Source organism: Staurois parvus, unplaced genomic scaffold, assembly GCF_062004578.1.
Source record: "Staurois parvus isolate SC_StPar_1 unplaced genomic scaffold, SC_StPar_1.0 ptg002770l, whole genome shotgun sequence".
Lineage (NCBI taxonomy): Eukaryota > Metazoa > Chordata > Amphibia > Anura > Ranidae > Staurois > Staurois parvus.
This window is the reverse complement of record NW_028320566.1, coordinates 111469-133835: the sequence shown is the minus strand read 5'-3', so window position 1 is coordinate 133835 and position 22367 is coordinate 111469. Positions and strand designations below refer to the sequence as shown.

The 22367-nt window shown below is 48.8% G+C and overlaps 1 protein-coding gene and 1 long non-coding RNA gene across 6 annotated transcripts in view; one reads left to right on the top strand and one right to left on the bottom strand.

The window, feature by feature from the left end:
* Positions 1–4550: 4550 nt before the first annotated feature.
* On the bottom strand, positions 4551–14053 carry LOC149429153 (uncharacterized). Its single transcript, XR_016310595.1, has 2 exons — positions 13837–14053; positions 4551–5317 (listed from the first exon to the last, which is right to left on the bottom strand). It is a non-coding gene; the product is annotated as an uncharacterized LOC149429153 (long non-coding RNA).
* Positions 14019–22367, top strand: part of LOC149429152 (asparaginyl-tRNA synthetase-like) — a 111819-nt gene continuing 103470 nt past the window's right edge. For 2 of the 5 annotated variants that reach the window (XM_089666669.1, XM_089666673.1), the window contains exons 1-3: positions 14059–14168; positions 16188–16384; positions 21912–22021. In XM_089666669.1, coding sequence (XP_089522795.1) covers positions 16247–16384; positions 21912–22021 — 248 coding nt within the window. In that variant the 5' untranslated portion in view covers positions 14059–14168; positions 16188–16246. Of the gene's footprint in view, positions 14180–16187; positions 16385–21911; positions 22022–22367 lie in introns of all 5 variants that reach the window. The other 3 variants (XM_089666671.1, XM_089666672.1, XM_089666670.1) reach the window with 3 other exon arrangements.

Below are 22367 nucleotides of genomic sequence, written 5' to 3'. Positions count from 1 at the left end.
TTGGGCAGTGCCCAAGTTTCAAAATGGTAATTTCGCCCCTGCATGTGACATTAATGTAGTTTATAAATTACACAATGGTAAAGATAAATGTTTACTTGGGATTGCAATGATAAGTATTCTGATATAAAAACATATTGTCTTTTTTTTTTTTTTTTGAAGAGGTCACATTAGCACATGGCAGCTGTTCATCTTATCACAAGGTGTTGCTTTCTGCAGACATATCACTTCAGGGAAAAGTATGATAATGACCTTATCAGCAGCCTTTACCCTAGTGTTACCTCATCTTAATGATATCATCTCTCTAAACAAATATGTCGTTATTTTAACTGAATTGGCTGTTAATGCAGTGGAACATGTTTTATGAACCTGATGTATAAATGTGACCATATGGGATACATTTTTCAAGTATAATGCTATGTAATACAAAACAGATATTATTAGGTAATACATAAGCAAAACTTTTAATTGGCATACAATCTGTAAGATCGTTGCACTACATACTTGAGGGGCATGATTGTGCAGCAATGTAAAAAAAATTGTAAGAAAAATGTACAATCTAGGGCCATCTATAAGGAAAAAGAGGCAACATAATTGTCTCATGTTTGGCCATCCTAACTTAGCAAAAATGACATGCAAAAATACAACACAAATAAGAAACATTTTTAAAACCCTTTTTTTTGGTTGACATGGGGATATTTGATTACATGATCCATGTGCTGGCTGTGTTTACACACATGGTGATTAAGAATTCCGTGTTACATTCCAATGAGGAAATCCTTTAAGACAAGTGTGATGCGGTGGCTGCACAGACAAAGCTGCAGATTCCAATGTGACATCCATACAAGTGCACAGCTTGACATGCATAGAAGGTTAGACGGTGGCCATGATTTCACTAGAACAGAAATAATGTCAACTTGCCCCGTGTCAATGACAAGATTTGATATTAGTATTGCTTTTGGCACAGGAAGGGGGGAGGTGGTAGGTACAGGACCCAAATGCCACATGGATATAATATGTGACTTTAGGCAGGGGTGTTTTTATCACAAGGCATTTGCCTTAGGGGGTATTTTTCAGAGGGGCAGCGTTTCCCTACAAAAGGGCTAATATTACTTTGCTTCACCCATTGCACATCAACTGAAATTTCAGAACAGGAGGTCAATGCAGGGGCATATTTACCACAAGGCAAACAAGACATTTGCCAAGGGAAGCATGTTTCAGGGTGGCTTAGGAAATTTTTAGGGGTGCAGCGCCCCCACCCAAAAGAAGGGATGGAAGAAGGGACACACACAGCATGGGGACCAGGTGGGAGATGGTTGATGGGGTATGCAGAACATGACTCTTGTTCCCAGTGATGTCCAGAGTCGTGAAGGTGAGTGTCTTCTCTGTGGCAAGGGTGGTGTGTGGTGTTGCCAGTGTATGGGGAGTGGTGGTAATGGAGGGCTCTCTCAGGTAGAGGTGGGGTCTTGTTGTTCAATGTCAGGCTCTCTTTGTGGTTGAAGGGGGGGGGGGGGGGTTGGTCAGTGTCTCTCTGGTTGTGGGGGGAGGGGTGTTTGAGCCAATGTTTGGTTGCCACGGCAGCCTGCATCCTAAATGCATCACTGACTGTATGACATAGAACAGGACATATCAGTGAGGGGATAAAGAATTACACAGGATAACAGATAGCAGATGGAATTGATGATCTTGTAGGACATCATCAAAGGGTGAGCACAACTTTCGTAACATGTTACATGTTTAAATGTTGCAAAAAAATTAGTTCAATTTAAATGAAAAGATAATGACAAGAGTCAGCACACAAGATCAGCACTACACCAGTCAGATGATAACACTGTACTACACTGGTGACATTTATTAATAAAAAAAAAATAATAATAATATGTTTCTTCCACATTCACTTGTAACCCCTTCCCTATCGGGCACTTATACCTCCTTCTTTACCGGGCCAATTTTCAGCTTTCAGCGCTGTTGCACTTTGAATTACAATTGCGCGGTCATGCAAGATTGTACCCATATAAAATTGTTATCTTTTTCTCACAAATAGAGCTTTCTTTTGGTGGTATTTAAGCACTGCTGGGCACTTTACTTTTTGCAATATAAAAAAAGAAAGTGCAAACAATAAAAAAAAATAAAAATTGCTTTGTTTCTATTATACAATTTTTTAAAAAAGGTAATTTTTCTCCGTCAATCATGTACGTTGATGAGGCAGCACTGATCGGCGGCACTGATAGACAGCACTGATAGGCAGCAGTGATGGGCACTGATAAGCAGCACTCAATGGCACTGATAGGCAGCACTAATGAGGTGGCACAGATAGGCAGCACTGATAATGGGTACTGATAGACAGCACTGATAGGTGGCACTGACTGGCATCACTGCTGGGCGCTGACTGGCACAACCGCTGGTCTGCACTGATGGGCACAGGTGGGTGGCACTGGTGGGCACAGGTGGGTGGCACTGGTGGACACAGGTGGGTGGCACTGGTGGACACAGGTGGTGGCACAGGTGGGTACACTGCTGGGCACAGGTGGCTGACACAGGTGGGTGTACAGATTGGTGCAGTGCTAAGCACAGGTGGGCGTAACTGGTGGGTGGCACTGCTGGGCACCGATCATCAAGGCACTGATCATCACTGGCCTAATGATCGGTGCCGATCCCTGCTCTAACAACTGCCAGTTCTCGTCAGTACTTTCCTGGTGCTATGACAGCGTGAGGAAAGAGAACCTGCAATCGCATTTCCCGGTGATCAGTGTGTCATTGGACACAGCTGATCAGGTGCTGAAATACAGGCATAATTGGCCTTTTAACACATTGCGTGATCAGCTGTGTACGTAGAACACAGCGATCACGGAGATCGCCGGATGTACGGAGCAGGGGGCGCCCAGGAGAGCGCGTTCTGGGAGGACGTCATATGATGTCCACCCAGAACTGGCCGGACGCAGTGTAGCCGTCATTCGGCTAGCTGCTGTTGGCAATTAGTTAATCAAAAAATTTTCAAAACAAAAAAAAAAGAATCTAATTTCCATACAGATATCATTTGGGCTAATTTGTACTGTCCAGGCATTTTAGAGCCTCGACAAAAAGAAGACAAGAGTTAATCATGACTGAAGAATGATCAGATATATTGTATATAACATAGTTTATAGACTGTATTGTTCCCCCTAGCCAATTAATAACACATAGAAATTTTTTTATTTTTTTTAAGACATGTCGGATGATCCATTATTGCCTACATTAATCTAAAGAAATATGATTTTATTGGAGTAGAAAGTATTTTTTAATTGTACATATTTCCAGTCTTTTCAAAAGCTATATGAAAGTTTAATTTTCTTTTGAAACTAAGAAAAAAAATTATACTTAACTTCCTATGGAGACACACAAGCAGGTGCATTGGCAAGATGATGCTCCATGTGTCCATTCACGCACAGGGCATGGCTTGGCCACGCCTCCTCTTACTTCATTAACCTCCCTGGCGGTATGATTATTTGATATTTTTGGTGCTGAAAGCGGTACATTATTCTGCATGGAAATATGTAGTTTTTTTATTGTAGGCTGTAATTTTTAGGAATAACTCACTGAAATCTGTCTGAACAAGATTCTAAATCATACATTTAATTCAATAATATAATCAAACCAAAAACACTGAAATGTAAAATAGAGCGCCAAGTTCACACATCGCTGAGCTCAGTCGCAGAATTGTTTTCAGTGTCTGATGAGGAATTTCCCCCACCAATCATTATCACTCAATTCTGCAAGTGGTTCTGATTTACTATTGCTGTTCTCTAGCCGGTCTAAAACCGCGTCGGACCTAAAGGGATGCTTTTTGGACGCCATGGACTTTTCTACGTTTCCAGGCAGAAAGAACAATCAAATTGCAGACAGGGGACAGGACAAAGCACTCGGGACAAAATGTATGTGAAATGGGTTGAAACAGCAATGTTTTACTATGTAGAATCGTTTTAAAAAAAAAAAAAATTTTTGAAAATTTTCAAATTTCCCGGCGCCGGTGGCGCCCGTACGTCCCGACGTCACGGGGACCGGAACACAGGAGCCGGATTCCGGCATCGGCCGGACGAGATGGCCAGGGACGCTGCAGGGGACACATCGCGTTAGCGAAGGACAAGGTAAGCTCTGCAGGGACTCCCTATGCAGCGCTGCATGGTAAGCCCGAGTGTAACTCAGGGTTACCGCTTTTGGTATAGACATTTTACCCCGAGCTACACTCGGGAATACCGCCAGGGAGGTTAAATGACTGCCTGTGATTTAGAGCAGTGGGAGCCAATGACAAGGCAGAGAAAAGGGACATCCAAGGCTGATGTGGCCATTCATTGATATCAATGGGGATCAAGTAAATATTGTGTGGTGGGGGTTGGCGGGGATGGGTGTACTGCAGCATACATGTTTTTGTAATGCATGCATACAATGCATGAAGCTGAAAGAACTTGAGCCTTTAAAATCAATTTATCATCGAAAATAAACAGTGGTGATGCAAAATAATACAAAGTAAATAAATAATATTTATATATATATATATATATATATATATATATATATATATTGGTAATCAAATTAAATTTTATTACAATATTACATGACTCTGCAACGGCCAGTTAAAGTAGCAATGTAATGAATAGCAATAAAGACTGTCGTCATGGAGGTAAAACCTTGCAGACAAGTGGATAAGCACAAGATAAATCTAAATATTTTGATACATACAAAACATGACTAGATAGTAGGATAAAATAGGCCATGGCCCTTTTATTGGTGAAACAAAAAACATTTTATTTCAAAAAATGTTAGTAAATGTATTTTAAATCATAAAAGAAAAAAAAAACACATTAAAAAATAAATTAATACTTGAATACCGCTATAACAACAATAGTCCATTCATTTATTTTTTCTCACTGTTGACCAGGGGAGGACTAACAACTCATGTGGCCCCTGTGTCCTTGCCCAAACTCAAAAAAGCCTATGAAAAAGGTACCAGGGGCATCTTATGGGGCCCCCTACTGTCCCCTGGCCCTGGGGCAGTGCCAGAGTTTAAAAATGGTCAGTCTATCCCTGCTATTGACCAGAGGAAGTAGGCTACACTATTGCAAGGTGAGACATTGATGCCTGAAAACAGATGAAGGAGATGAATTATCCAGAAGTCACAGGAGCAGAATTATGTAAAGGTGAGCTGGATACACAATTATCAGCCAAGTTCGCTATCCACATGGATAAGTACACGTCCTGTCACAGGTTGATGTGACCATTGAAGATCTGCAAGGGCACACCCAATAGCAACAAGAATGCTGTATACAGCGAACAAAGCCTGGACCTAAAACAGAGAACAAAGAGAACAGTTAGAAACCAACAAATAGAACAATGATATTTCACAGGATAACAGACATACATGAACAATATAACATACAACAGCATGAAGACTAAACACACCGGCCATGACACACAAGAATTACAAGAGCAACACCGCAAGCAGCCTGACACCCCCCCATATCTAACTACAGAAGTCCAAGGATGATCACAATCCAACAGAACAGAAACAACAGACTGACAACCTGACACACATCACCTCCACCTGATTACAACACAAAATGAAACATTTCCTGCACCCCAAACAAAAACACAGACTCCTAGCAAACACGACCAACACTCCACAACTGATCATAAAAAATTGGCACACGCAACTGACAACACAGACTGACCGACATCCAGACTACAACTCAACCACACTGTCCTCCCCATGTCATTGTAATTGTCCTCCCCATGTCACTGACCCCCCAATGTCACTGTCCTCCCCATGTCACTGACCCCCCAATGTCACTGTCCTCCCCATGTCACTGCCCCCCCAATGTCACTGTCCTCCCCATGTCACTGACCCCCCAATGTCACTGTCCTCCCCATGTCATTGTAATTGTCCTCCCCATGTCACTGACCCCACAATGTCACTGTCCTCCCCATGTCACTGACCCCCCAATGTCACTGACCTCCCCATGTCAGGACCCACCATGTCACTGTCCGCCCATATGTCACTTTCCTCCCCAATGACAGGACCTACCATGTCACTGCCCCCTCACATGTCTCTGTCCTCCCCATGTCAGGCAACACCATATGTCACTGTCCTCCCCATGTCAAGCCTGACCATGTCACTGCCCCCACATGTCAATGTGCTTCATATGTAATGCCCCCCCATATCACTGCCAACCCCCATATCATTGCCCCACTCAAATTTGAACTCTCCCCCTACCATGTCACTGTACCCAGGGGCGAAATTGTTGCGAGGCAAACAAGGCGTTTACCTAGGGTGGAACTTTTTAGGGGGTTGGCGTGGTGCTGCCGCCACCCCTTCCAATGGAAAGGACACTGTGTACCGGAGCGGGAAGGGGTCTGCTGTGTCTTACCTGGTTACGTGTCCCAGTCCCACGATGATGCAGTCCAGGAAGCGCTGCTCCCTCACTCCATGTTCATGCTGCTGCTCGCCTCCGCCTCCTCACCGGTGATTGGGCAACAGAACTGTAGCTCAGGAAAGGCACACAGGCGGCCAATCACATGCAAGGAGCCGTAGCCGAACGGACCCACAACATCGAGTGAGGGAGCAGCCAGAGTGAATGAAAGAGGACAGCTGACCGCCTGGTAAGTGTGCCGTGCAGATGGTGCTGCTGCAACCAGGTATGCTGCCTGCAGCAGCACCTACCCTGGCGCAGGGGTCAGCATGTTAAGTGTCTTTGGTGTAAGTGGGAGGATTAGTGCCCCATCATTGGTGTCACTGATACTAAGGATGGGGCACTATTCATCCCACTAACACCAACGATGGTGCACTATTCCTCCCATTGACACCAACGATGGGGCACTATTCCTCCCCCAACTGATATCAATAATGTGGCACGTGAAGATCTGCCCCCCTTGTCATTACCCCCCCAAGATCAGTCCCCCATGAACATCTGTCCCCCTTGTCATTCCCCCCCAGCAAGATCAGTCCCCCGTGAAGATGTGCCCCCCTTGTCATTCCCCCCCTGCAAGATCAATCCGCCGTGAAGATGTGCCCCCCTTGTCATTATTCCCCAGCAAAATCAGTCCCCCGTGAAGATCTGCCCCCCGTCATTCCCCCCAGCAAGATCAGTCCCCCATGAAGATCTGCCCCCCTTGTCACTCCCCCCAGCAAGATCAGTCCCCCGTGAAGATCTGCCCCCCTTGTCATTATTCCCCAGCAAAATCAGCCCCCCCGTGAAGATGTGCCCCCCTTGTCATTCCACCCCAGCAAAATCAGTCCCCCGTGAAGATGTGCCCCCCTTGTCATTCCCCCCCAGCAAAATCAGTCCCCCGTGAAGATGTGTCCCCCTTGTCATTCCCCCCCAGCAAAATCAGTCCCCCGTGAAGATGTGCCCCCCTTGTCATTCCCCCCCAGCAAAATCAGTCCCCCGTGAAGATGTGTCCCCCTTGTCATTCTCCCCCAAGCAAGATCAATCCGCCGTGAAGATGTGCCCCCCTTGTAATTATTCCCCAGCAAAATCATTCCCCCGTGAAGATGTGCCCCCCTGGTCATTATTTCCCAGCAAAATCATTCCCCCGTGAAGATGTGCCCCCCTTGTCATTCCCCCCCCCAGCAAGATCAATCCGCTGTGAAGATGTGCCCCCTTTGTCATTCCCCCCCAGCAAGATCAATCCGCCGTGAAGATGTGCCCCCCTTGTCATTATTCCCCCCAGCAAGATCAGTCCCCCATGAAGATCTGCCCCCCTTGTCACTCCCTCCAACAAGATCAGTCCCCCGTGAAGATGTGCCCCCCTTGTCATTATTCCCCAGCAAAATCAGTCCCCCGTGAAGATGTGCCCCCCTTGTCATTCCCCCCAGCAAGATCAGTCCCCCATGAAGATCTGCCCCCCTTGTCACTCCCTCCAACAAGATCAGTCCCCCGTGAAGATGTGCCCCCCTTGTCATTATTCCCCAGCAAAATCAGTCCCCCGTGAAGATGTGCCCCCCTTGTCATTCTCCCCCAGCAAAATCAGTCCCCCATGAAGATCTGCCCTCCTTGTCACTCCCTCCAGCATGATCAGTCCCCCGTGAAGATGTGCCCCCCTTGTCATTCCCCCCCAGCAAGATCAGTCCCCCGTGAAGATGTGCCCCCCTTGTCATACCCCCCCAGCAAGATCAGTCCCCCATGAAGATGTGCCCCCCTTGTCATTCCCCCCCAGCAAGATCAATCCGCCGTGAAGATGTGCCCCCCTTGTCATTATTCCCCAACAAAATCATTCCCCCGTGAAGATGTGCCCCCCTTGTCATTCCCCCCAGCAAGATCAGTCCCCCATGAAGATCTGCCCCCCTTGTCACTCCCTCCAGCAAGATCAGTCCCCCGTGAAGATGTGCCCCCCTTGTCATTATTCCCCAGCAAAATCAGTCCCCCGTGAAGATGTGCCCCCCTTGTCATTCCCCCCCAGCAAAATCAGTCCCCCATGAAGATCTGCCCTCCTTGTCATTATTCCCCAGCAAAATCAGTCCCCCATGAAGATCTGCCCCCCTTGTCACTCCCTCCAGCAAGATCAGTCCCCCGTGAAGATCTGCCCCCCTTGTCAATCCCTCCAGCATGATCAGTCCCCCATGAAGATGTGCCCCCCTTGTCTTTATTCCCCAGCAAGATCAGTCCCCCATGAAGATCTGCCCCCCTTGTCACTCCCTCCAGCAAGATCAGTCCCCCGTGAAGATCTGCCCCCCTTGGCACTCCCTCCAGCATGATCAGTCCCCCATGAAGATGTGCCCCCCTTGTCATTATTCCCCAGCAAAATCATTCCCCCGTGAAGATCTGCCCCCCTTGTCATTATTCCCCAGCAAAATCAGTCCCCCATGAAGATCTGCCCTCCTTGTCATTATTCCCTAGCAAAATCAGTCCCCAGCGAAGATGTGCCCCCCTTGTCATTCCCCCCCCAGCAAGATCAATCCGCCGTGAAGATGTGCCCCCCTTGTCTTTATTCCCCAGCAAGATCAGTCCCCCATGAAGATCTGCCCCTCTTGTCACTCCCTCCAGCAAGATCAGTCCCCCGTGAAGATGTGCCCCCCTTGTCATTATTCCCCAGCAAAATCATTCCCCCGTGAAGATGTGCCCCCCTTGTCATTATTCCCCAGCAAAATCATTCCCCCGTGAAGACGTGCCCCCCTTGTCATTCCCCCCAGCAAGATCAGTCCCCCATGAAGATCTGCCCCCCTTGTCACTCCCTCCAGCAAGATCAGTCCCCCGTGAAGATGTGCCCCCCTTGTCATTATTCCCCAGCAAAATCAGTCCCCCGTGAAGATGTGCCCCCCTTGTCATTCCCCCCCAGCAAAATCAGTCCCCCATGAAGATCTGCCCTCCTTGTCATTATTCCCCAGCAAAATCAGTCCCCCATGAAGATCTGCCCCCCTTGTCACTCCCTCCAGCAAGATCAGTCCCCCATGAAGATGTGCCCCCCTTGTCTTTATTCCCCAGCAAGATCAGTCCCCCATGAAGATCTGCCCCCCTTGTCACTCCCTCCAGCAAGATCAGTCCCCCGTGAAGATCTGCCCCCCTTGGCACTCCCTCCAGCATGATCAGTCCCCCATGAAGATGTGCCCCCCTTGTCATTATTCCCCAGCAAAATCATTCCCCCGTGAAGATCTGCCCCCCTTGTCATTATTCCCCAGCAAAATCAGTCCCCCATGAAGATCTGCCCTCCTTGTCATTATTCCCTAGCAAAATCAGTCCCCAGCGAAGATGTGCCCCCCTTGTCATTCCCCCCCCAGCAAGATCAATCCGCCGTGAAGATGTGCCCCCCTTGTCATTATTCCCCAGCAAACTCATTCCCCCGTGAAGATGTGCCCCCCTTGTCATTATTCCCCAGCAAAATCATTCCCCCGTGAAGACGTGCCCCCCTTGTCATTCCCCCCAGCAAGATCAGTCCCCCATGAAGATCTGCCCCCCTTGTCACTCCGTCCAACAAGATCAGTCCCCCGTGAAGATGTGCCCTCCTTGTCATTATTCCCCAGCAAACTCAGTCCCCCGTGAAGATGTGCCCCCCTTGTCATTCCCCCCCAGCAAAATCAGTCCCCCATGAAGATCTGCCCTCCTTGTCACTCCCTCCAGCATGATCAGTCCCCCGTGAAGATGTGCCCCCCTTGTCATTCCCTCCCAGCAAGATCAGTCCCCCGTGAAGATGTGCCCCCCTTGTCAAACCCCCCCAGCAAGATCAGTCCCCCATGAAGATGTGCCCCCCTTGTCATTATTCCCCAGCAAGATCAGTCCCCCGTGAAGATCTGCCCCCCTTGTCATTACCCCCCAGCAAGATCAGTCCCCCGTGAAGATCTGCCCCCCTTGGCACTCCCTCCAGCATGATCAGTCCCCCATGAAGATGTGCCCCCCTTGTCATTATTCCCCAGCAAAATCATTCCCCCGTGAAGATCTGCCCCCCTTGTCATTATTCCCCAGCAAAATCAGTCCCCCATGAAGATCTGCCCTCCTTGTCATTATTCCCTAGCAAAATCAGTCCCCAGCGAAGATGTGCCCCCCTTGTCATTCCCCCCCCAGCAAGATCAATCCGCCGTGAAGATGTGCCCCCCTTGTCTTTATTCCCCAGCAAGATCAGTCCCCCATGAAGATCTGCCCCTCTTGTCACTCCCTCCAGCAAGATCAGTCCCCCGTGAAGATGTGCCCCCCTTGTCATTATTCCCCAGCAAAATCATTCCCCCGTGAAGATGTGCCCCCCTTGTCATTATTCCCCAGCAAAATCATTCCCCCGTGAAGACGTGCCCCCCTTGTCATTCCCCCCAGCAAGATCAGTCCCCCATGAAGATCTGCCCCCCTTGTCACTCCCTCCAACAAGATCAGTCCCCCGTGAAGATGTGCCCCCCTTGTCATTATTCCCCAGCAAAATCAGTCCACCGTGAAGATGTGCCCCCCTTGTCATTCCCCCCCAGCAAAATCAGTCCCCCATGAAGATCTGCCCTCCTTGTCACTCCCTCCAGCATGATCAGTCCCCCGTGAAGATGTGCCCCCCTTGTCATTCCCTCCCAGCAAGATCAGTCCCCCGTGAAGATGTGCCCCCCTTGTCATACCCCCCCAGCAAGATCAGTCCCCCATGAAGATGTGCCCCCCTTGTCATTATTCCCCAGCAAGATCAGTCCCCCGTGAAGATCTGCCCCCCTTGACATTCCCCCCCAGCAAAATCAGTCCCCCGTGAAGATGTGCCCCCCTTGTCATTACCCCCCAGCAAGATCAGTCCCCCGTGAAGATGTGCCCCCCTTGTCATTATTCCCCAGCAAAATCAGTCCCCCATGAAGATCTGCCCCCCTTGTCACTCCCTCCAGCAAGATCAGTCCCCCGTGAAGATCTGCCCCCCTTGTCACTCCCTCCAGCATGATCAGTCCCCCATGAAGATGTGCCCCCCTTGTCTTTATTCCCCAGCAAGATCAGTCCCCCATGAAGATCTGCCCCCCTTGTCACTCCCTCCAACAAGATCAGTCCCCCGTGAAGATGTGCCCCCCTTGTCATTATTCCCCAGCAAAATCAGTCCCCCGTGAAGATGTGCCCCCCTTGTCATTCCCCCCAGCAAGATCAGTCCCCCATGAAGATCTGCCCCCCTTGTCACTCCCTCCAACAAGATCAGTCCCCCGTGAAGATGTGCCCCCCTTGTCATTATTCCCCAGCAAAATCAGTCCCCCGTGAAGATGTGCCCCCCTTGTCATTACCCCCCAGCAAAATCAGTCCCCCATGAAGATCTGCCCTCCTTGTCATTATTCCCCAGCAAAATCAGTCCCCCATGAAGATCTGCCCCCCTTGTCACTCCCTCCAGCAAGATCAGTCCCCCGTGAAGATCTGCCCCCCTTGTCAATCCCTCCAGCATGATCAGTCCCCCATGAAGATGTGCCCCCCTTGTCTTTATTCCCCAGCAAGATCAGTCCCCCATGAAGATGTGCCCCCCTTGTCACTCCCTCCAGCAAGATCAGTCCCCCGTGAAGATCTGCCCCCCTTGGCACTCCCTCCAGCATGATCAGTCCCCCATGAAGATGTGCCCCCCTTGTCATTATTCCCCAGCAAAATCATTCCCCCGTGAAGATCTGCCCCCCTTGTCATTATTCCCCAGCAAAATCAGTCCCCCATGAAGATCTGCCCTCCTTGTCATTATTCCCTAGCAAAATCAGTCCCCAGCGAAGATGTGCCCCCCTTGTCATTCCCCCCCCAGCAAGATCAATCCGCCGTGAAGATGTGCCCCCCTTGTCTTTATTCCCCAGCAAGATCAGTCCCCCATGAAGATCTGCCCCTCTTGTCACTCCCTCCAGCAAGATCAGTCCCCCGTGAAGATGTGCCCCCCTTGTCATTATTCCCCAGCAAAATCATTCCCCCGTGAAGATGTGCCCCCCTTGTCATTATTCCCCAGCAAAATCATTCCCCCATGAAGACGTGCCCCCCTTGTCATTCCCCCCAGCAAGATCAGTCCCCCATGAAGATCTGCCCCCCTTGTCACTCCCTCCAACAAGATCAGTCCCCCGTGAAGATGTGCCCCCCTTGTCATTATTCCCCAGCAAAATCAGTCCCCCGTGAAGATGTGCCCCCCTTGTCATTCCCCCCCAGCAAAATCAGTCCCCCATGAAGATCTGCCCTCCTTGTCACTCCCTCCAGCATGATCAGTCCCCCGTGAAGATGTGCCCCCCTTGTCATTCCCTCCCAGCAAGATCAGTCCCCCGTGAAGATGTGCCCCCCTTGTCATTCCCCCCCAGCAAGATCAGTCCCCCGTGAAGATGTGCCCCCCTTGTCATACCCCCCCAGCAAGATCAGTCCCCCATGAAGATGTGCCCCCCTTGTCATTCCCCCCCAGCAAGATCAATCCGCCGTGAAGATGTGCCCCCCTTGTCATTATTCCCCAACAAAATCATTCCCCCGTGAAGATGTGCCCCCCTTGTCATTCCCCCCAGCAAGATCAGTCCCCCATGAAGATCTGCCCCCCTTGTCACTCCCTCCAGCAAGATCAGTCCCCCGTGAAGATGTGCCCCCCTTGTCATTATTCCCCAGCAAAATCAGTCCCCCGTGAAGATGTGCCCCCCTTGTCATTCCCCCCCAGCAAAATCAGTCCCCCATGAAGATCTGCCCTCCTTGTCATTATTCCCCAGCAAAATCAGTCCCCAGCAAAGATGTGCCCCCCTTGTCATTCCCCCCCAGCAAGATCAGTCCCCCGTGAAGATGTGCCCCCCTTGTCATACCCCCCCAGCAAGATCAGTCCCCCATGAAGATGTGCCCCCCTTGTCATTCCCCCCCCAGCAAGATCAATCCGCCGTGAAGATGTGCCCCCCTTGTCATTATTCCCCAGCAAGATCAGTCCCCCATGAAGATCTGCCCCCCTTGTCACTCCCTCTAGCAAGATCAGTCCCCCGTGAAGATCTGCCCCCCTTGTCATTCCCCCCCAGCAAAATCAGTCCCCCGTGAAGATGTGCCCCCCTTGTCATTACCCCCCACCAAGATCAATCCGCCGTGAAGATGTGCCCCCCTTGTCATTATTACCCAGCAAGATCAGTCCCCCGTGAAGATCTGCCCCCCTTGTCATTCCCCCCCAGCAAGATCAGTCCCCCATGAAGATCTGCCCCCCTTGTCATTATTCACCAGCAAAATCATTCCCCCGTGAAGATGTGCCCCCCTTGTCATTACCCCCCTCACCCCAGGATCAGTACCCCGTGAAGATCTGCCCCCCCCCCATTGACGCAAACATCACCCCCTGGCAATAAGCTCAGTCTCCCTTGATGCAAATCCCCACCCCCATGTGACTGGTACCCACGTGTAACTGCACCACCAAAACATGTTATGGGCCCCCAATATCACTGATCCCCCCACATGTGACTGTACTTGCCATGTCACCCCCCCAGCAGCTTGGCGACATTAGGAACGTCAGCAGCAGCAGCAGTGATCCGATGCATGTGACTCCTGTACTTGCAATCCAGCATGAAAGGATCCAGCATGAAAGGAGTTAACACTTTCTCAGAGCGAGATCGCTGATCGTCTGCTTATGCCTGAAACTGGCACATGCGCAGATACAGCAAGGGGGGCAGATGCTCACGGGACACACATCTTCGGAGGGGGTGACCCCGGAGAGGCAGGTGAGGTGAGAAGGGGACACACGGGGCTGGTGTCAGAGGCCAGTCATGTGTCTGCTCACACACTGTGCGTCATACCAGGACAAAGGTCAGTCACAGGTCTGTAGAACTGCAGATCTGACCATACACCATACAATCTGGTTGTATGATCTCATCACCTGTACACTGAGCTCTACGGAGATCGTACAGTCAGATTACAGCTCCCCATACAGGATACAGTCTGGTTGTATGATCTTCTTTAGCTATAAAAGTATGTAGTGCAAGATCCCGCCTGACTGGATATTAACTGGATTGTTCAGACACCCCCAGATACACATTTCCCAAGAGCTCTTCCCTGCACATCCACAGATCTACATCCCAAGAGTACTTTCTATACATCCCCCCCCCCCAGAACTGCATCTTATTAGAGCCCTTTCCCTACACACCCTCAGATCTACGTCTCCCCAGAGCCCTTTACCTACACACCCTCGGATCTACATCTTCCAAAAGCCCTTTCCCTACACACCCTCGGATCTACGTCTCCCAAGAGCCCTTTCCCTACACACCCTAAGATCTATGTCTCCCAAGAGCCCTTTCCCTACACAGCCTCAGACCTACGTTTCCCAAGAGCCCTTTCCCTACACACCCTCGAATCTACATTTCCCAAGAGCCCTCTCCCTACACACCCTCAGATCTACGTCTCCCAAGAGCCCTCTCCCTACACACCCTCAGATCTACGTCTCCCAAGAACCCTTTCCCTACACACCCTCGGATCTACGTCTCCCAAGAGCCCTTTCCCTACACAGCCTCAGATCTACGTTTCCCAAGAGCCCTTTCCCTACACACCCTCGAATCTACGTCTCCCAGGAGCCCTTTCCCTACACACCCTCGGATCTACGTCTCCCAAGAGCCCTTTCCCTACACACCCTCGGATCTACGTCTCCCAAGAGCCCTTTCCCTACACACCTTCGGATCTACGTCTGCCAAGAGCCCTTTCCCTACACACCCTCGGATCTACGTCTCCCAGGAGCCCTTTCCCTACACACCCTCGGATCTACGTCTCCCAAGAGCCCTTTCCCTACACACCCTTGGATCTACGTCTCCCAAGAGCCCTTTCCCTACACACCTTCGGATCTACGTCTGCCAAGAGCCCTTTCCCTACACACCCTCGGATCTACGTCTCCCAAGAGCCCTTTGCCTACACACCCTCGGATCTACGTCTCCCGAGAGCCCTTTGCCTACACACCCTCGGATCTACGTCTCCCGAGAGCCCTTTCCCTACACACCCTCGGATCTACGTCTCCCAAGAGCCCTTTCGCTACACACCCTCGGATCTACGTCTCCCAAGAGCCCTTTTCCTACACACCCTCGGATCTACGTCTCCCAAAAGCCCTTTCCCTACACACCCTCGGATCTACGTCTCCCAAGAGCTCTTTCCCTCCACACACTCGGATCTACGTCTCCCAAGAGCCCTTTGCCTCCACACACTCGGATCTACGTCTCCCAAGAGCCCTTTGCCTCCACACACTCGGATCTACGTCTCCCAAGAGCCCTTTCCCTCCACACCCTCGGATCTACATCTCCCAAGAGCTCTTTCCCTACACACCTCAGATCTACATCTCCCAAGATCCCTTTCCCTACACACACACCCTCAGATCTACCATCTCCCAAGAGCCCTTTCCCTACATACCCTCAGATCTATGTCTCCCAAGAGCCCTTTCCCTATGCACCCCTGATCTACATCCCTCAAGTACCCTTTGCTTACCCAACCCCAGAACTACAAGTCCCAAGAGCCCTTCCCCGCACACCCCCAGATCTACATCTCCCAAGAGTATGGGCAGGATTTTGTGATTCACAGCAGCAGAATTGTTTTTCCTGGAAAGAAATGACTGTGTGTATATGAAGAGGGACAGAGAGGGGAGCTGGGTGAGGAGTCGTCCTGCAGCTCAGCAGGCAGGGCGGATGGTCGGGATTTTAGCGAAGCAGAGTTGTCAGCCCAGACAGAAAGAAAAGCATTCTCTGGATTTCAGGCAGATCAGCAGTTATCTATCCTGGCACTATTATGGAGAGGAAACAGACGTGTGCCTGGATCACAAAGATGTTTTACCGATGTCATTCTGCATTTCAGGAGTTGGGTCTCTTACACTCGCTGTGCTTCATCATCATCAGTGGTGATCTGCAGGAACCATGTTCGCAGCAGGGAAGGTTGTCACCAGGCTGGTGTCACGCTGTCCTTGGCACCGTTGTCACCGAAGCGGGAGCAGGTTATGTGTGCGCGACGCACTCACCAGTCATGGTGGAAACACAAAGAAAGTGAAAATCCAGGTAGGTGAGAACTTTGTACTAATGGATCCGCTCCTAAAGAGTTGAAGGTCAACATGGCAAAGATCTTTCCTCACATTTCTGTACCGTCCTCTGAGGTTTCATCGCAGTCACATGACCACCACGTCCCCCTCTTTCACACCAGCACCGTGGAATAGAGCTCAGCAACTTCCGGTCCTAGAAGCTGTCACCTTGACTTGGGCTTGCACACTTGTACCGGCTCCTTTCCTGGACTGAAATCGCTCTGATTTCACTGCACACTGTGAGCTTCCCACCGTGTGAATTAGAAGCTGCAGCAAGTCCGAAAGAGTCCTCCTAGCTAGAGGATGTCCAGCGTCATCCAGCACTTTCCTCCCCAGCCTGACTGTCCCTGTCCCGCCTCTTTCATTCATTGGATTTCATTCCTTTTAATCATGGAGGCTCATGATGTTACATGGGTCTTACCTAGGGCAGGGCTTGACAATATTGCCTTGAATCTAGGAGCCAGCTAAAAATGTTAGGAGCCAATTTTTTTTTTTTTAGTGTAGCGTGGGTTGTCAGCTCCCGGGGCAAGGCAACATTTGGATGACAAGCTTCCCGTGATGGGATTGGCCACGCGACAATCGCAGCAAAACTGCACCACGGTTTAGGTGCCATTGACAATAATGGCACCTGAACCTGTGTTTTGTGATCACACTGATTCTGCCATGATCCCAATAGCCCACGTGTGAATGGAGCCGTCCTGGTTCACACATATGCCTTTCTGGATGCGTTTTCAAACAGATTCATATGCCAGGCGAGATATTATGTGTTCCTATTGAGGTGGTTCACACAGATGCAATCCTTAGCGAGTTTCTAGCGGTGCGTTCCAGATTCACAAGTGATAGGCTCCATTCACACTTGTGCGTCTTCAAACTTGTGCGATTTTCATTGCGACTTTACAGTGCGACTTTGGATGAGTGCAACTTTAGCTTTGACCAAGAATAATTGTTTCTGCTGTACAAAGTCGCACACAAGTCGCATGTACAACATTCAGGTGCGACTTTGGAGGGTTTACATGAAGTCTATGGCCCTCAAGTTGCATGAAAATCGGACCAAAGTAATGCAGGAACTACCTTGAAGTCACGCAGATCTGAATGGTACCCACTGGGAAACATGGGGGGGCGACTTGTGATGCGCCTTTGTACCCCAGAGTTGCATGACAAGTCGCATAAGTGTGAACGGAGCCTAAAGTGACATGCAAAGAGAAGTGTTCACATAAGATTGCTATTGACAGGAGTTTTTGCATTGGAGTCAATGGGTGGTGTTTTTACATTGAAGTCAATGGTAGGCGATTTTGCATTGAAGTCAGTGGGAGGTGTTATTGTATTGAAGTCAATGGGATGCAATTTTGTATTGAAGTCAATGAGAGGCAGTCATGGATAGAGAGCGACAAAATCACACCTGTGCTGAAATCTCACAGAAACCTGAATGACATGGAGATTTCAGTATATGTGTATACATATCTGTGAACCCAGACGCCAGGACGCAATTTCTTGTCGCCATGGTGACCTGGCGTCTGGGATTTGTCGAGCCCTGACCTAGGGTGGTCTGTATGCAAATAAAGTCTGCCTAGGAACGCCCACTCCTGCAGACTGACATCCACCCATCAAGTCATTTTGTTATTTTGCAAAGCGCCTCTCAAGATCCAGCCCACTGCTTGCACCAGGACTGAGGACTCTTCAAAGGAGCCCTGAGACAGGGTGCTGTAATGTTTTCAGGAAGCTGCGTACAACACCCTGATCTGTTTGCATTGCATAGAGAAACACAAAGATCCAGCGATTAATCTGGGTATTTTTTCATCTTTATTTTAATTGCATGTTGACCGAGAAGGGGCAGGGAAGATGAACAATAACTGTTGTAAACCTCAGACATGAAATATGAACAAAGCATATCCCGCTATAGTGGGCACTTGTCTCAATTCAGAGCACTAAGTGTCATTTCTCTCTGCTGCTTTCTTCCTCTGCTACCTGCATGAGTCACATCTGACAAGTTTTCCTGACACAAAGAGATACAAAGGTGACAGGGATGGGAGCTCCAGCACACAGCCTGTGATTGACATCCTCAGCTCTGTTCCAGTGTGCTCTGTGAAGGGGTTGTGAGCCTTCCCTCCAAACAGCTCTCAGAGATCTCCTCACTGAGCTCTGCAGTATGTAATTTTAGCTCTCCGCCCTTCTGTTTTCTGACAGCTCAGGCTAGTTTTATAAATTCTGTAATTTGAAGGGATGTAGAGAAGAAATAGTGCAGATAAACAGGTACAACGTATGTAGGAGGGGGATTTGTATCACCTGAGGCCGGGCATTTCATTGGGTATATGTAGGTTTTACTATCACTTTAACCACTATCTGACACACACACACACACTATCCACGCCACCATTCGCTGCCTCAGCTGTCAATCGTCAGGTCCCAGCTGATGATTACTCGCCAGCGTCCAGTGATTGCTGAGCATCTCCGACTTTGGGGGGGGGAACAACTGTTTGTACACAAAACAGTTCTCCTTCCTGTCAGCTCCTGCACACTGCTTTGCATGGCTTACAGTGAAGCACGGACACAGTAAACGGCACACAGTTAACCCTTTGATCACCCCTCATGTTAACACCTGCCTGCCCAGTGCCATTATTACTGTGTCAGTGTTTTTTTTCCCCCCTAAGCACTGATCACTGTATTGGTGTCACTGGGGATGTCAGTGACACCAAGTCAGTTCCCCCCTCAATGTCAGAATGCCTGCCGCAGTCCTGCTATAAATCGCTGATCGCTGCCATTACTAGCAAAAAAAAAAAAATCCCAGTATATATACCTCCATTTGTAAACGCTATAGCTTTCACATGGCCTAAATTTATGAAAAAATTTAGATTTTTTTTTTTTTGTAAATTCTTTTACTGGACACGTTTAATAGCAAAAAAAAATCAAAAATATTGTTTTTTTTTTTCAGTCTTCTCTTTTTTTTTTTTAGCATAAAAAATACACAGGCTATCAATACCACCGAAAGAAAGCTTAATTCATAGGAAAAAAAGGACGTAAATTTCATTTGGGTGCGTTGTTGCATAACCGCGCAATTGTCAGTTAAAGTAATGGAGCGCTGTAACGCAAAAAATGGCCTGATCAGGAAGGAGGGTAAATCCTCAGGATTGTAAGTGGTTAGGGCCTCTCACACAGGGCCTCTCTTACCGTATGCCCCTGCAAGGCCGTCTTTACCCTCAGGTGTTGTGTGCATCCCCGTACAGGCTGTCCCATTGATGTCCTTTGGGACACAGCTGCTGTGTCCCAATGTGACATCCGTGTCGGTGCATGTCCCCAGATATAGACAGTGTAAGTTCAGTGACACGCACCCTCATCTACATGGATGTCATGTAAAGACACAGCAACTAAGTCCATGCAGCCACTATGTGCCAATGGACATGAATTGGACTGCCTGCACGAGGAAACCTGGACCACCACCAATTTATTTATTTATTCCAGGTACTTACATAGTGCCATCAATTTACGCAGCGCTTTACATATATATTGTACATTCACATCAGTCCCTAACCCTCAAGGGGCGTGCAATCTAAGGTCCTTAACTCACATTCATACATACACATACTAGGGCCAATTTAGACAGGAGCCAATTAACCTACCAGTATATCTTTGGAGTGTGGGAGGAAACCGGAGTACCCGGAGGAAACCCACACAGGGAGAACATGCAAACTCCAGGCAGGTGGTGCCGTGGTTGGGATTCGAACCCATGACTTTAGTACTGCCAGGTGGATGTGCTAAACATGGCCCTGCATGAGCGTATGGTTTAGTACACCTCTTATGAATGAGGCCTAAATGTCTTTCCTCGATATGGACTGTGATCTCTCTGGTCAGGGATTGCTGTGAATGGCTCAGCATTGTCTGTAATGCTCTGCAGAATATATCAGCACAGTATGAATGACTAAAATAAATGAACTCTGTCTCATAGATAAGCATTTTGCATAGGACTGCCAAACCTTCAACATAGAACTTGCTTAGAACTTACAGGAGCTTAGTGGGATAAAACATTTTTTTTGTTTTTATCCTCGTAATTTTTTATCTTTAAAGTGTTTCCAAAGGCTCCAGGTGTTTTACCTTTATGCATTCTATGCTTGAAGGTAAAAAGACCTTCTGTGTGCAGCAGCTCCCCCAGCCTCCTCAATACTTGCCTGAGCCTCATCGCGATCCAGCGAAGTGAATGACAGCCTCGGCTGTCCCGGGTCTCTGCCTCCTCATTTGGCTGAGACAGCAAGCGGCAGCCATTGGTTCTCGCTACTGTCAATCACAGCCAGTCAGCCAGTGAGAAGAGAGAGGGCGTGGGGGTAAGCCACTGCTCCGTGTGTGAATGGACACACGGAGAAGCGGGTGCACCCATAGCAAGCTGCTTGCTGTGGGGGCACCCGACAGACAGGAGGAGCCAGGAGAGCCTGCGGGGGACCCGAGAAGAGGAGGATCCAGGCTGCTCTGTGCCAAACCACTGCACACAGCAGGTACGTATAGACATGTATATTATTTTACAAAAAAAAAATCACTTTAAAGCAGAACTATAGGCAAAACTTTTTTTTTTCTTACGTTTTGGATAGAATAAGGGAAGGTTACAACTCCTGTCAGGTTTTCTTTTTTTACATGCCATCTGTGTCCCATCAGGGAAAATTACCTTCACTTCCTGTCCCATAGCCACTACAGGAAGTGAGGAAATCCCTGCAAATCCAATGGGGTCACCAAAGCTAGTGGAATGTTTCCCCTCTATTACTGTTCTGGGTACAACCTGTTCTTTGTGATAAATAGGGTGAATCTCCCTAATAGTGGAACATACACACATAACCTGACGGGGGTTCTAATTCCTCCCCATGGTATCCAAAACTAAAAATAAAGTTTTGCTGTTAGTTATACTTTGACAGGAACTTTATAACAAGTAATATACAGTATATCTGTTGTGTGGCTTTTGATGAAAAGGTGTATTGGGTAAACTTTGTGTCTATCCCTCAAGAGTTGGTTCTGGCCAGCTCAGTGGATTGCTTTAAAAAAGTCCCGGATTCTTTCTTGGATACACAGAATATAACTGGATAGAACATTTATAGGTAAATTTGATCCAGGGAATATCCGATTGCCTCTCGGGGGATCGGGAAGGATTTTTTCCCCTACAGGAGCAAATTGGATCATTCTTTGCTGGTTTTTTTTTTGCCTTCCTCTGGATCAACTGTGGGTGTAGGATTATAAATTTTTTTTTTTTAATGGTTGAACTGGATGGACTTTTGTCTTTTTTCAGCCAGACTAACTATGTAACTCACACTACATCATGCTAGTTGGCTGTATTTCTTGTATAGAAACAAATGGAGTCTTCATGCCCAGTATGAAGGAGAGATAAATCCGATGTATTACATAGAAAGTCTCATCTGGGGGAATCAAACAGCTCGGCATTATGTATGACCAAAGCTGTGCAAAGCCTTCGGTGTAGTTGGGTTGTTACATCATTGTAGAATATGTGGGCTCACTAACCTCCTCTCCTTCCGCAGGGTTGGGTGCGCTCAGTCCGAGCCCACAAAGAAGTTTTGTTCCTTCATATCAATGACGGATCTTCTCTGCAAAACCTCCAGATTGTGGCTGAGCCCAGCCTCCAGCACAGGTACCGGTGTCTGTTTTAGAGCAGAATAGTCAGTAATGAAAAGTGTAGGAATATCACACACGTGTATGTAATAGCCGCTTGCCTACCGGGCACTTTTACCCCTTTCCTGCCCAGGCCAATTTTCAGCTTTCAGCACTTTGTCTCGCTTTGAATGAAAATTGCGCTGTCATGCAACACTGTACCCTTTAAAAATAATTATAATTTCACACAAATAGGGCTTTCTTTTTATGGTATTTAATCAGCACTGAGTTTAAAAAAAAAAATTGGAAAAAAAACGCGTTCTTCTTCGTCTCTGTTTTTAAAATTTTTGCAAATAAATAAGCTTTCTTCATAAATTTCAGTCAAA